The sequence below is a fragment of the Blennius ocellaris genome (assembly GCF_963422515.1).
Source record: "Blennius ocellaris genome assembly, chromosome: 3".
Classification (NCBI taxonomy): Eukaryota; Metazoa; Chordata; class Actinopteri; order Blenniiformes; family Blenniidae; genus Blennius; species Blennius ocellaris.
In genome coordinates, this window is record NC_137652.1 from 7,969,325 (window position 1) to 7,985,224 (window position 15,900).

Here is a 15,900-nt window from a genome sequence, read left to right on the forward strand (position 1 = left end):
AGTGTTTTTCCAAAACTACTACCATGTGTGCACTTCAACATGTTGTTAGGTCACATGCCGTATTTGGTGATTGCATCCGCACAGAATACGTTGTGACGTTAACTTATTTGCTTCGTGAAGCATCTTGATTGTGTAACATTTTTGCAAACGACAAAAATGCAAGCTAATATAAATTCCTGCATCCCTCAAAACCCTTATCAAACTATACAAATGACTGAGCTATGTCAAGTTAAAACACATTTTTCCCCCCTGAACATCTTTGTCTTATTTATGACTGCCATCATTCTTCCAGCACCAGGCAGGGGGTTCTGACTGAATATCTCACGAGGTATTATCTCTTCATTTTTCACAAACACCTGCCTCTGCATTCCTTCTCTTCCCTCCAATTCTGCTCTCTAGGGCTCTGGCTTTGGCTCTGTCAAACTCTTGGCATCATTCCACAGAAAGCTGGGAACGTGAGGTGCCGGGATGAGGAGCGGTTGTTGTTTCACATCTCACGGTACCTTACATGCGATGCTTAACCTGTCTAAACAGTGGAGATCATTTCCAATTGGGTAGGGACAGCTGTCTTTGAGCCTTGGTGACGCATGTTGATTGGTTTCTTTGTTACAACGAAGCGTTTTTTTTCCCCCCCACCACTGCTGACTTGTGGTAATTCCTGCATCAGAAGAAAATTCCAAATGGTTTGAGTGAAGCCAAACAGCGTCAGCGCTTTTCACCAAACAACCACCTGCAGTTATGTATGTTCACACTTTTCTTATCCAGGGATAACACCAACGCTTCCTGCTGGATTTCTCATGCAACTGAATCACACAGTGAAGTCATCACTGAAACACCTATTCATAGTAAAATCACTGGACTATCAAACAGCAAAGCACAAAACCCCCACTGACCAAGAGTGAAATACAATCCAACAACTCTGTGATAAATTAATAGAAATAAATGTTCCCACCTGCCCTCTTCATAGTACGGTTTCACAGCACCCAGTTCCAGGACTTACATTCTGTTTAAATAGACCTAACTTGGGCTTGATTTCTGTTTTACCTGTTTTACTCCACCGACACTCAATTCCACATAATTAAAATACTAATTCATGTTCGTAGAATGTATTAATTTATAAACTAACAGTCATTGTCACACATGCAACTTTTGAGTATGAAGCTCTACAGAGTAAGTTGTCGCTATATGAAGGTGATGCTAAAGCATTAAAGACGGTAAAAACTACAAAGCAGCTCAGTCTGCAGTGAAAATGTACACGTCTATCAATATGTTGTGTATTTGGTTGCATCTCCAAACAGTCCATCTGTCCATTGATGAGGAACATACCAGTGCCCTGTGGCACATAAGAAGATAAAAGTTGTTGTTAAAGAAAATATTCCCCATCATGTTAATATTCGCTATAGTTCAATATTTTTTTCTTTAAATTGGACAAACGCGGCTGTACTCGCATAAGAGCAGTTAACATAAGCCACATTCACCCGATATGACCACTGTGATGACATAGTACTGTGGGTAGGGTGTGTGGGGTGTGCTGGAGTGTAAAGATTGAATTTCAGTGGAACACCCACAGCGCAGGTAGGAACGCACACCACCACATCACGGTATTGTTTCTGTGCAGTTGGGCCTAATTAGCACCAAGGGGATCCGAGCAAGGAGGGGGAGTGAAGAACAGGAGGAAACACAGAACATTACAATCAAAGCATGTGCGTGGGGCTGATGATAAACCCGTTATCTGCCCTGTCCCCTGGGTGCCTGGGTTCCTCTCTCTGTATAAAGGCAGCTCCATCCTGTTGATGCTGCCAGTAAACACCTTAGCCCTCCCGTGATGCCGTCCGCCCCGTGTGGCTGGAAGCCCGTTCCGGCAGCCAACTTCACAGAATAGGACTCCTGGGGCCTGCAGGGGCTTGAGCCACATCGAATTGCCATAACAGTCACTTTATCCACAACCAGTTTGGATTGAATTATGATTCGGAGAGCTGAGGAGTGCAGGGAGAGCAATCCCGCAGAGGCTAGTTGCATATTCAAATGCTGTGCTCCGTTTAACTCCTCGTAAGCAAAGGGGTTGTCAGTGGAAATGCAAGAGGCATGCATGATAGATAAACATCCTGTCTGGGAGTATGTCTTAAAACATGCCAGCTATCCCATCTCTGTTTGCAATCTAAGCACTTTCTGCAAAAAAAAAAAAAAAAAAAAAATCTAAATGTGACATTCACTGACAAATATGGAAAATTATTCCCTGAACATTATTTCTACATATTCCTAGATAATACATTTTGAGAGGTGGCACATATTAAAACACATATATAACTTTTCTAATGCTCTGCCTGTGATTATTATGTTCTGAGAGCGCATGGAGTCAAACAGAAGTAAAACACATGTATACTTGCCCTCTGACATCCAAATATCTTATCTTTGCCTCTCCTGGCAAACAGAATTACGTATCAGTAGGAGGTCATGCAGAAACACCAACAATGAGCGTTAAACCCTGTTGTGAACAGAGGCATTGACATCTTTTTAAGTCAACACACCATGAATCAAAACCCTGATAGGTAAAGAGAGAGAAAAGGAGTACAGAAATAGAAATTCAATAAAAAGTAGTTATTCCCATTTTCACATGTGGTATCATCAGGTATTACAGGGAATTGTGTAAGTCATTATCTAAAGTGTTAGGTTAAGTAGCTGTAATATTAGGACTCGTCTACGAACAATATGGGAAAGATTAAGAAAGCCATTAACCTTTCTTGGGAGAATTAGCTGAAAATTAGCAGCTTGCACAACTTGTGCAGTATGTACAGTTAAATATTAGATAATAGTGTAATGCACAATAACATTTGATGAATGACTGCTTGTTTAGTCTAATTATATAATTGAATACTAATAGTGAGCAGGCACTACTTTCACTGGGATTTATCTTGGCCGAGGATTTTTCACACGTTTACATAGGTGCAAACATTTCTGTTGTAAATAATTTAGTTGAGGCGCCACCACATTTTGTACAAGAACTAGAAATGAACGAAGCACTATTTCATACCATCAGCCAAGTTCATTTCCCTGACTCTTTCTTGTTTACACCATTCCTCAAATTACTACCATATTTCCATCTTCATTTTCACCCAGCAATTTCTTTATTGACAATATTAAGAGAGACTCCCTCCTACCTTGAGGCCGCTCTGCACCAGCTTGTGGATGTCCAAGAAGGGCTCTTTGATGAGCTCGAGGTCATGGTTGAGTACCCTGACAATTCCTTCCCTCTCCAGGACAAAGAGCCGCTGGGAACCATCATCACAGTGCACCACAGCCACCGGCTGCCTCAGACCACTCAACACCTCCTGGGCACAATAGCAGTTGTGTTTGTGTTTCCTGGGAAACAAAAAAAAAAAAAAGAAAGGCAAATCCTCAGATGATGACGTTTGTTACAAGTAATCCAGTCATGAATGTGGAATGACAACTGTAAATGAATGTAGCATCTATAGAAAACAAAGAGTACTACAACAAACACATTGGGGAATGAGACTTTTTGGCAGACGTATCTAAAGCCTTCTCTAAAATTGTATTGAACTGTTTTCAATATGAACACGGACTTTCCCTGAATAGGCCCACTGGAACTTCAACGATGACTCCACATGTAGATTTTACATTTTAAAATCTGCATTTTGCTGATACTCAGTAAAGCATTGGATGATTTTTTTTTTATGGATGGTTGATTTAATGTGTAAAAGATATTCTGGTTGTTTATTTGCTCATGTTTATATTGTCTTCAGCTATAGCTGAGGGAACCAGGCAAAATGTATTGAATTTGCAGTCTCAAAATCAAGTGCATAACTCTGCACACTGGTTCTCTGAATTTAACCATGTGGAACATGCAAATAAACAAATCCCTCTATATTTGGATTTATGTCTACATTGACCTTACTGGTGATGACAAGGAATTCTACAAACATCACTGTTCCTATGCAATGAACAGGCATATTATATTCCGTTGAAAAGTATTGTTAGACAGCATAAATGTCTCTGTTCTTTCTCCAATCAGAACCAGCTGTCCCCACAAGTTCCTCTTGCCTATTGTTCCATCATTTAAAAGGGCAGTTCATCACTACATTACTGTTGGGTGATGTGAATGTTCTGGAGCGTTATAGGCAGCACATCTAATCTTTGTTGGTATAAAACAAAGATTAGATGAAGAGGGCCCTGTGGCTTTTCCACGAATAGACATAACTCTTCACTATGAATGATAAGAAAAGTAGATGTATTTGGTTACAATTATATCAACGATAACAATCCAAAACTGAATGCATTGTACTCTCTGGCCGTGCCCCACTTTCAGTGTTTTCAGGGTAAACCACACATACCACCAGCCATGAAAATGTCAAAACAATACACAACCAGACTCTCTGTGTGTTCCATGAGGACCATATGAGTATTTGAGCTCTGTGCCTGCATTTCTACAAAATAAAACTCATAATCTCAGATATTATCTTTGACTTATTTTGTCACTTTTTACTCAGACGGCTCCGCTCACTGTCATTTATTAGCCCTCTTGGAGCAAAAGCAACAAACGAGCCCCTGACCCTTTAACTGTCGGAAGTTATTTGACTGAATGTTGGTTGCTGCGACTCAGGTGCACATGCTTCCTGGCCTTCTTGCCTCGGGGGGAAACCGAGATGAAAGGCATCCCCCCATGGACAAAAGGGCAAAGCCCTCTGTGATGTACAGACCTTTGCAGTGAGGGAGGCAAACAGAATGACGCAGGATAAGCATTTTCATTATGTTAGCAAAGCTGAGCAAAAGCAGTCTGGACAAAGTTTAGGATTAGAGACGAAATTGCATTGCATTTCTGTCTGAAAGTATGGACCATGTCAAAATGGGCCAGTGAATGCAGAACATGTTACAAAGGTCATACCCATTTTCACAATAACGTAAAACACACGGCTTAACGTCTCGAACTTATACACTGAAGTAGTCAAAAGTAATCTTCCATAGTGTAACTCGGCACTTAAAGTGGATAAAAAACATGGTAAAAGTCAGACCACAAACCTGCTGATATCTTCTATTTTCTCATCTCCCAAGTAGTTGGAGTCTTGCCCTTGTGGATGCTTTCGTTGAAAATCTGGAAAGCATAAACTGGCATCCCTTCTCCCATAGTACTGGCAGAACTCATCCACATCGGCTTGGAATAGTTCTAGCAAACACAACAGACAGACACAAACAAAGGCTCATAGTCTTACACTGCAATCGTTACACACCTGACTCGTGTAGCTGGCTCAGCTACAAAGAGCCAATGAATATTATTCTCCAAACATTTTTCTATGGTACATATTGTTTTGAATGCACAGATCTTTAATGTATTGTGGCTGGAGCAAATATGCAGACATAAGTATGAAGATGAGATGAAGAAAAGGTAAGAAGATGCACAAAAGGAGGGAAATGATGCGAAATGATGACATGTGCTTTCGTGTTGTGGAGTCACACTTGACTGACGAGCCAAACCAAATCCTGGCTAGACCAGGATGAAATGAACAAGTGAAGAGAAACTGGGCCAAATCAAATGAATCACAGATTAGACCGGGCCTTACAGTGAACTTGGTCTCTTTCAGACAGCAGAAAGAAAAAAATAAACTGCTTTCTCACTTAAAGCACTTTTTTCTCATGCTCAAAACGACGTTCATCATTTGAATTAATGGACATACTGTATATTGGAAAAATGACAAGGTTGCCTTCTTTAGGAATGTTGTTAACCTACAAAGAAGCCAGAGATGACTTTCCATATATTGTTATTTGTGGATATGCTCATCACATAACTGCTTGATTGAAACATATCAAATGTTGCTCAATGTTTGATCTCTGCCACTTTGAAGTAATGTAAGGACATTCACTTCGAGATGGATGAAAATACTTTTAAAATGTAGCCGAAGACTGCATGGCACAGTCATTTTTAGAGCTGTAATTCCTTCTCTTTGTCGCCAAAAACTACTTATCGGAGTAGTTTCACTGGTTTGAGAAAGAAACCTCTGCACAAACCGTGGCCCCAATATGAGCTTTGTCTATGAATGATTCAAGTCACCTTGCTCTGATTATTAAACTGGGCAACCGCTGATCAAAAGTATATATAGCCGAGACAGCAATACTAGTTATTAGCTTCCTTGCCAGGGAACAATTGACATAGTGAGAGAAACTCTACATTATAACATTATCCTGTCCCACACCATCATCAACTCTCAGTCTCAAGCCAGAAAACACATTTATCAAACAGTCATCAGTCTAATCGTCGTTCCACATGGGACTTGTACCACAGGCGTTAAGAACTTTGATTGCTACTGCTAAACAAAACAGTGTTTATGGTCCTAACTGGTGTATTACTAGGTAATTATTAGATATCCTTCAATGTTCTTTCATTAAAAAAGTAAGCCGAGCACTTGTTTTATCCAACAAACAGGTCTGGCTGTTTTGCATTACTGCACTGCACATGGGCACAGCATGTGGAATGAAATAGTCAGCCTGTTCAATATGGCATGAAATTCCAAATAAACAAAAATGTTTTTGGGGTGAGAGATACTTGCATTGTAACACAAGGACATGATGTTCCCAAATGCTGAAAATGTTAAAACTCCCAACGTAGCGCACAGATTCAAGGTAGAACTGACAACAGATCAGATACTGTTTTCCTTTGACCTGCTCGTTTTCCTAAAACACTTCATTTCCAGAGCAAAAGCTGATCTGTGTAAACAAAGCAAGTCAGACACAGCTCCGCCTCCAGCCAGAGCAGTCACAACATTATTGTCAGAAAAAAGCAAAGTGTGCAGTAGGTCTCACAGGCCCTTCGCGACCTAAAAACAATCTTGACAATATTGTTTCCTTTGGTCAATCCCTCAGAGGACAGAGGAGAGCAAATACACCAGTGATAAAAATACAAACAGGACTCTCCCTGTCCTTCCTTTCATCTCCGTCTCCTGCCACACACCACAAGGGCTGACCGCACCACATACTGGAGGTGATAGGATATCCCCTCAAACATCTAAACACAACATGGAGATCAAACACACACACACACACACACACACACACACACACACACACACACACACACACACACACACACACACACACACACACACACACACACACACACACACACACACACACACACACACACACACACACACACACACACACATACACAACTCTGGCTATACCACCCACACTCTGGTGTCTGCAGTTATCTTAACCATGCTGGTTGGGGACCTCGGGTGCAGGGTGGGGGGATGAGTGAAGGAAGATATGAGAGGAGTATAGAGAAGGTGGGAGGCCCCAAGGCAGAAGTGAGAGTCGAGGTAGTAAATATCTTTATGGAGAAAAGGGGGCCAAGTACACGTCCTAATCAAGGGCCGGTAGAAAGTTTCATGAGAGCAGGACGACAGTTATGGATGCTGTAAAGGCTACTGTTTCAATTTAAGCTTTTTGTCAGTCGGTTTGAATTAGCAAAAGTCAGAAAATTAAGATAATTTCTGCATGTTATTGTGGTTGCATTTACTATTGCTGACTCAAATTGTACTGTTCTTTGACACAATTTCAAATATTTATGAATGGCAACACAACAAGTCAAAGCAAAAAAAAAAAAAAAGCTGATTGCTAATGGCTGTGCTGCTGACATAGATACCCCGCTCTCCAGCTTCTTCTACTCAAAACACACTCTTTCAAAAAACGTGTGCATTTGGGTTATAACAATCTTGTAAATAAAACCAAACAATGCATATGCTTGCTTTGACCTCTACAAGAAATGTTTGGTCATAGGACGAAGTTATAACTTTGTCATTACTAGTCTGCGCGTTAAGGTAACTCAAAGACATATCCACTTCATAAGCTATGAAAGTTTGCTATACTATTAGAGAAAGAGTGATAGGAGAAGAGCAGTCTGCAAAACAAAGAGACAGAGCAAAGAAGTGGAGAGCGAGGGAGTGAAAAGGAGAAACAGAGAGCAAGAGACAGAACTCTGTCCATATTCCTGGCTCCCCAGCGCTAAAGTTATACTTCCATCTGGTTATCTTCCAAGGCAACCTGGGTGGCCCACCCAAAGTACTTGACATCTTGATGCACTTCAGCAGTTTTACATACACACAACCTTTGTAGAAAAATAAATGTGTCATTCGTCACCACATATGCTGATCTGTGGGGGGCTGAAGGGGGGGTGAGCAGGGAGGGAGCACAGCAGCGGACGGGAGCGTGTGTGTGTGTGTGCGTGTGTGTGTGTGTGTGTTGGGGTGTTGGATGGGGTTTCTCCTCTGGATTTCTAGAGAGATTTTTTTTTGGTTTGATCCTCGAGACTCATTTGTCTGTCGGTTCATGCGCGAGTAATGCAACTTCAGACAGGACAACTCCTTCCTTCCTCATGCTCTGCTCTGTGGCACATAGCACGGTAATCTCAATTGTAGATCAGGTGTTACACATGATACACGCAGGCCATTAGATGCAGGCGAGGATGCACTCTGATGGAATGCATGTCTTTGATATTTGACTTGAGCAGGGACAGCCACCATGTGGGTGGGTTATAGACAAATGTGTTTGAAACTGTTCTCTGCTTTCAAATCTCTGCAGATCTAATCAGTTTGCGGCGGCAGAGATTGGATAGTCGACTTGGCTGGTGGAGAAAAGACAGTCAAAGGTGTTTGATCATGTTCGGTGTGCACTATGAAGGCACAGGTAGTTGTGATGTTAAACATTAAAAGAGAAACTGTATCATGAGTTTATTGCAAGGACGCTGGAAAAGTCCATCTTAAACACAACTTATAATGAGGATTAACAGTAGCGCGCCAACTGTGTCAAGAGAACTCACTATTGAATTAAAGCATTGTATTGGCAGGACACGAGGCGCAGGTTTGTAAGTGACAGTTTATGTCTGAGGCTAGCAAAGCACACAGCAGTCATGTCTCGACCACATCTTGTGTGCATATGCATCTAAAGTGCAGAATCAACCCCCATGGTTGAGTCCAGCAAGCAGCATCCAGGAATTGGTCATAAAACACTTCACTTTGCTGCAGTCAGTCAGATTTTCTGGTACACTTGTCAGAGGGGCAGGATTTTGTTCGTGCCAGTGAGAAAAGCATTTTAAACCCACCTGTGCAAATCTGTTATTTTCCTTCATATGTCAGGAAATGTTTCAAATCCATGTGTTGTTACCACGATCAAGGAAAATTATTGCAACCTTGTGTTGACACAATAAACTTGCACAGTCTCAAATAAACTATCAGCGAGAAGAGGGACAAGCGTTCCGTTCCTCAGTACCAATATCACTCTGCTCATTGCTGAATCCACTGTGTTTCATTAGTTTGTACCTTAATCAGATCTCGGTATGTGTATATAAAAAGGACTGCGTGTAATTTTACTCACGCATTAAAATGCAACTGAGACGTAAGACGTGAGTCGGCGAGGAAGCGGGAAGACAAGCTCAGCAACAAGTGGAGGTGAGGTCAGATGAGGTAAAAGCTGGACAAATAAATATTCACAAACCAGACTACTGACGCACCACGTCTCGCCTAAATCCAACAATCTGCCAGGCCGACAAATGCAGCACGAGTCGAAATGAGAAGTGAGGCTCGTTCTCAATTTCAGACAATCGCAATCTAACATTTCCAACGCTGCACTTTCTTTCACTTTCTCCCTTCAGTGTGTATGTTTGCTTACGTACCGCCATGTAACCACAGAGGCGATGATTAAGCTTGCATTCATGGCCATCATTATGTGTGTAATTACCTGGTATGTGCCCCCGGCAGGTGTAGTAGAACTCGCGGCAGAAGTCCTGGCAGAGCCGCGGCAGGTCTGGCTCCCTGTGTGGCATCTTGTCCATGTCCAAGGAGTGGAACAACACCTGGGCATTGGGGGAGCAGCGTGCACACTTGATCTCCTCCAGGATACGTCCACATTCTGTGTTGTTCGTGGAGAAAATCTGGAGACCACACGCAACAAGGACCAATGGCTGATTAAAATGATGGCCGGTTGATTTTTACCTCTTACTTTACATTTCACGAGCAAGCCACCGTGTACTTTAGGTAATATTAAGATTACACTGTGAATGATTACACATTTCACATCCCACAATGTTGTTGTTTTTTTTTAGGTTGTTTCTACAACTACATAAGGACAAAGTTCAACATTTCCAAACCATATACATGAGTTGCGATTACCAATCAAAGAAGGGATGTTATTTATTTAGCAAACTTAACTCACATATGTATGAAATGCGTTAAAACTTGAAATACTTCAATGTTGACCAGAGTGTCCGTAGATAAATAGCACAGCACAATTATATGCAGGTTACAAACCCGAGATATCACACTTCACATGTAAATGTCAAAATCCTGTTGTTTTTTTTGTTGCCCCAGATTGAGTGCAAATTCAACTGCAATCTTATGGATTTCGCAGGATTAGAATGTAGTTTGGCAAATTGATATTGCAGTTAATATTATGTTTAACAGTGCATTCAAACTGCAACTTCCCTTTGTCAGCTAACAAATGAAATTGTAAGAGAAAGTTTGTTCACAAACAGTACCCCAAATTGTTATTGACTCACTACTATATGACTACATATTTTCAATTGAGACATTGCCCTTCTTCTTTCATTTTCTTATTGTACGTTTTTATTTATGGGTTTTCAAATGCAATATATAAAAACAGCATTATAATACACATCTAAAATCGTTTTTGTTGGAGACATATGTTGATATTTTTGTTCTCTGTGTAATCACGAAACACATTTTCTTCCTCATAACAAAATGGTCTTCGCACTGTGGTTGGAGCTCATATCTGTTTGGAGAAATAAACAAAGTAATCTTCTCATTCTCTGCCTACTTACCGTAGGTCACAAAGAGTTAAAGTCAAATTACAATTCCCACATCTGACAGATCACAGACCATGAAATGAATGGAGTCCCCCCCCCAAAAAAAAGAGCCTCAAAGCCTGACTTGGGGTCATTACGCGAAAGTACACATAGAGTTAATCCAAAAGAAATTAGCGGGATTATTTACATAACAAATTAGCTATAATAAAACACAATGTAATCTGTTTTAGGTCAAGAGCAGTGCCGCTTGGGCAGCCAGGCAGCCAGGCAGGCTGGTAGTGCTTTGCTCTGTGTGAGGTCCATGTGTAAACACCAACTGAGAGATAGACAGACACATCATTCCCACTTTGGTATCAACAAATTAGCAGTCTGTCGAAGTCAATTAGACCCGGGGACCCAAGGCTAACATATGGACACCTTACACTTGACTCTGTTCGCAGCAAAAGTGCAACTGAGAGAAAGCTTTTCTGTTTCGAGGCTGTAAAGAACTGGGCAGACCCGACAGGTGGCTGAACGTCTGGGAAACAAAAACCCTGAAAGTCCACCTGAATAACATACTGACATCAACAGAGGAAATTTCTCATCACATCAAACAGAATAGACGAATCTTACATTCGCTAGATTATAAAATCCACTTTATTACCTTTTTTTTTTTTACATTTGAAAAAACTCTTTGAATAACATTCTACATATTTTTTTTCCCCCCCAACTGTTTGTGTTTTACTCAGAAAGGGAGCTCCGAGCTGGCTCTGACCCGGTATGTGTGCCATGTAGTGTTGAGGGCATGCCTGCCCTCCTGCTCTAAATTGCCCATTGATTCTGTGTGCCATGGGCTGGCACAACGTCCACAGAGAGTAGCATTTGTGTGCTCTCAGCCATGCCCTGAGTCCATATGTTGCTGGGATGGGCTCCAATGTTGCCATCATCCAAACCAGAACAAGTGGACCTTTGTTTGTTGCCTTTTGCTGAATATCAGCAAGTATGTTCCTCAAAAGCGAGGAGAAAATAGCTGTGAGGCTCAGCTGTTGTTGCACTTTTACTTGAGGTCAACAACAGAGCCACAATCAGAAACATGGGACTATGATGGCATAAGAAAAAAAAACAAGTCCAAACTGTCAGTAATGTATTCTCTTGGAATTTCATGTGTTTGTATTAAGATTCAGAAAACTGGCTTTGCAACCTGCAATTCTCCGCTTCATGTGGGAAAACAGCTGTTTCAGGATTCCTTCCTTCTGTGATTGTATCTGCATAGTGGTCTGAGACTGCACGATTTCAGGAACAAAGCTAGTGACTCTTGATGTCACACTATGAAAAATAAAAAAAACAAATAATTTGTCATTCAGCCGCAAAACAAATGTGCAACAACCTGCACATGGTCACATAAACCGAGGGAGAAGGGAGCAAAGGACTGGGTCAGGCAAGACAAAACACTCGTCCTCCAGGGAATAGGTGTAAGTTTGTTGGCAGGGGGATATAGTGAAGGGCACACACACCCTCTCAAAGGCATTAACACTTGGACAGGGGCTGATGACTGGGGGAGAGTGATGTTCTCCAGCTTCTCCCATTAGTGAAACCAACAAACACAATGGTGTTGTTGTTATTCTTTTGCCATAATCAGAAAGGGCTCCGTGTGTGGGCAGTGTAGTGGGGAGGAGGAGAAGTCGAGTTCGTCCTTTTCAGCTCCCCCCCCTACCCCACCCCACCCCTTCTTATTTGCATGACTTGAGCAAATTAAATGATGCAATATGGCTTTTTGTCGTAACACAAAGTGGGATACCACCCAGCCACTGAATGATTCGAGGAGTGGTTTACATGAGAATGGATCCAACGGAATCCGCTACAAGTTTGGCGCACACATTCGCCCCCCCCTCCCTACTCGTCCATTTAAAGGACCGAGCTGTGCGTTTCGTGGTGTTTCATCGTATTTATTTATTTATTTTATTTTATTTTATTTTATTTATTTATTTATTTTCTGTGTGCCCTGGTCGGAACCGCACTACTTTCACTGCTGCGCGGACATGTAGTGAAACTTGTACCTACACGTTAAACACGCCTGACAAACCGATGTCGTACAACCACCTTAAAAACACAACAAAATATTAAACAAGAACGAAGGAGGTTGCTCAAGGGGGTGGAAAAAAAAGAGAGGGAGAAAGAGAGAGAGAGAGAGAGAGAGACGCTACCTTTTACTGGTAAACGCGTCAACTGACAGCTGGAGCGGACTGTGGCGAGAAGTAACGTAAATCTGCGGGGGATTGCCATGGTAACGCCGAAGCGCATCGGACATGCTGAATTAGACCCGCAGCAGATTGTGCAAAGCAAGCCACCAAGTAAACAAAAAAATGTTAATCTATCCACACGAACCGAGAAGTTCATTCATTTCCAGGACAAAGTAAGCCAGCGCAAACACAGGCAAAGACCATAAACGACCGGAATCAGAGTGGAAATACTATCCAACAGCAAATGTATAATAAATAAATAAATAAATAAAGGCAGCAAACTAGAAATGGAGCGAACTGTAAATGATTTTGTTGACAAGTAAAGGAAAAGATCATCTAACTTCTCAGTGCCGGTGTAAAAGTACAGAAATTATGCTTTCAAATTTTTTTTATTTTTTTTTTTTTTATTATCTTATTGGGACTGAAAGGCAGCACAGCCCCGGGACAACTTCAGCTGTCGGCTATAACGAGACGAATGACAATACTCCAGGGCTGTAAATACATCTCCGGAGGCGCCTCAGCAGTAAAAAAAAAAAAAAAAAGAAAGAAAGAAAGAAAATCCAGTCCCTCAATTAGAAGAGAACACAAGGTGTTGAGCGGACTTTAAACCTACCCTGGCATCCCTGCGGTGCAGGATCTGGAAGGCGGCCCTCCTGGTGGGACAGCAGGACATTCGGGGATACAACCTGTGGCAAACGTCCCCGCTGCTGCCGTCAAGCAGCACTTTTCTCTCCCTCTTCTTCAGCCGCTTGGGCGAGCTGCCGTCGTAACATCTTCTCCTCCGGGGGCTGATTTCTCCCCTCTCGCCGAACTTTGCGTCCCCACATTCCCACATGTTGACCGCGATGGCCAGGACCAGCACAAATTGCAAATGCTTCATAGTTTAAAAAAATTAAAAAATGATAATCAAATAATAATACTATTTTAAAAAGAGAAAAAAAAACACAATAAAAAGAAGGGGGAAAAAACACAATATATATGTCCCTTTATCAAAAGAGAAATGTTAACCGGCAGTGCTGGAGGCTATAAGTATAAATATATAGCTTATATTTCTCCAAGCAGCAGAAACCGGTTGATAATACAAATATCTTTCTTGGTTCACTGCAATGGAGACAGGTGTTTAAAAATAAATTAATGTTTCCGCTGGTTATATGGTACAAATATAGAAATATCAAAATACAAACACAAAATATCCTGATGAACAGAAAAAAGTCCCAAAAATCAAAAGCCAGTAAAGTGGAAAAAGAGCCGTGTCGTTCCTTTCTGATGTAATTCCTTTGTGGTGCTCTGCGCGGCTGTGTGTACAGGCACGGCTTACTTAAAAAATTAAAAAAATATATAGTAAAATAAAAGTTGTGTCTCACTAAAAGTCCTGTGAGCGCTCACATGTTTTCCCGTCCTCTTTCCTCCTTCTTTTTAACCAGCGCGCGAGAAGAGGAGCGAGCACCGTGACGTAGCGACTCCGCGTGAGCGCGCCCGTGGCCGCGGTCGCGTCCAAACGACGAAGGTAGACGTTCACCTGGCAGAGCGGTGCACGCGCGCGGAGGCTGGACGGACTGCTCACTCAGCCGAAAACACGAATGAAATGACTATCATTCACCATCACGCAGCCTGCCAAGAGCCTCTGCCGTCTTACACTCTGGATGTAAACATCATTTAAAGCCATGTTGTGATAATACGGGGGGAGGTGGGGTATCCTCAACTTTCTCCTTCTATGACCTAAAGCACGTTATATTACTGTGCACAATAGTGGCTTTTGCATCAAAAACTATAAAGTTACTCTAAAACTGTACTTAGATATTAACCTTGAGGACAGAAATGTATGCTTCATATTATCGAAAACTGACCTAAATGCATGTGTGTGTATACACCATAAAAAAAACATATCACATACATCCCAGCTGACTTCAGTTAGACCGTAAAACACTGTTCCAAGACACAACTCTGACCATTGTTTTTTGCACCCTCTTAGTTTTAGTTCATTTAAACATTTCCTCCATCTAACGTGCTTGCTGTTTGTACTTTTACAGAGAGAATCTGAGGACACCTTGCTCAACTAACTTAATGATCATGCTTCAGAGCCAACTCTGTAACTATATGCTGTGCAATATATAAAAATGATGTGTGCGCGTGTCACTGGTAGTGAATCATTTTCTCCATGGGAAAACTTGATATGTGCCTATTTCTCCATAACTCTGGCACTTTGAAAATCGAGAACAAATACTGTATCACGGGTTGATTGACTTTGCTGGTCTAAAAGTTTTTTTTTCTGGTATCCGCACAAGAAGTGGACGTGCGGCAGGCAGTGGAAAAGTAGCTGATGTGTACAAGCAAGCACTGAAATCATAATACAAAGGCACTTGTTGGAGGAAGGCATCTTGGCTGATGTGTAATAATAATAATACCAAAGTGGAACGAGTCCTCTTTCCGTTTCACTCCAGAAATTTCGCATGATAACAGTTTGAAACGGGAATGTCCAGCCATGCCAATTACAAGAGAAACAACAGTTCCCCACCCCCTCTTTAAGGGAACACAGTGAACCTAAAATCACTTACATTAGCAGCACCTGTTCTTACTTGGGGGTCTCCAGCACTCACCAGTGCTCCGGCTCAGCTTATCTGCAGGAATCTGGAGCGGGAGGAATCCAGGAGGGGTTGGTTTGATTGTGGGCAATTATGGAAATGACTGTGTGTGCTATGAAGCCATGGCAGACCCTGCCAGATCTGAACCCCCCCCACAACATTCTTTACATTGCCCAACTGGAGACATTTCAGGACCAAGTATAGCCAAAGCGCTACTGCTGTACCCTGGATGTTATGGGGAGGTGACAAACACAACCAGATGAAAAGAAGG

At 41.8% G+C, this 15,900-nt stretch overlaps 1 protein-coding gene across 1 annotated transcript in view; it reads right to left on the bottom strand.

Annotated features, from left to right (window-relative positions):
• The window catches only part of hhip (hedgehog interacting protein), a 30,251-nt gene extending 16,294 nt beyond the window's left edge, over nucleotides 1-13,957 (bottom strand). The window contains exons 1-4 of the mRNA XM_080520775.1: nucleotides 13,661-13,957; nucleotides 9,745-9,937; nucleotides 5,035-5,179; nucleotides 3,159-3,360 (exon numbers count right to left, since the gene is read on the bottom strand). Coding sequence (XP_080376901.1) covers nucleotides 3,159-3,360; nucleotides 5,035-5,179; nucleotides 9,745-9,937; nucleotides 13,661-13,927 — 807 coding nt within the window. The 5' untranslated portion in view covers nucleotides 13,928-13,957. The remainder of the gene's footprint in view (nucleotides 1-3,158; nucleotides 3,361-5,034; nucleotides 5,180-9,744; nucleotides 9,938-13,660) is intronic.
• Between the last annotated feature and the right edge of the window lie 1,943 nt (nucleotides 13,958-15,900).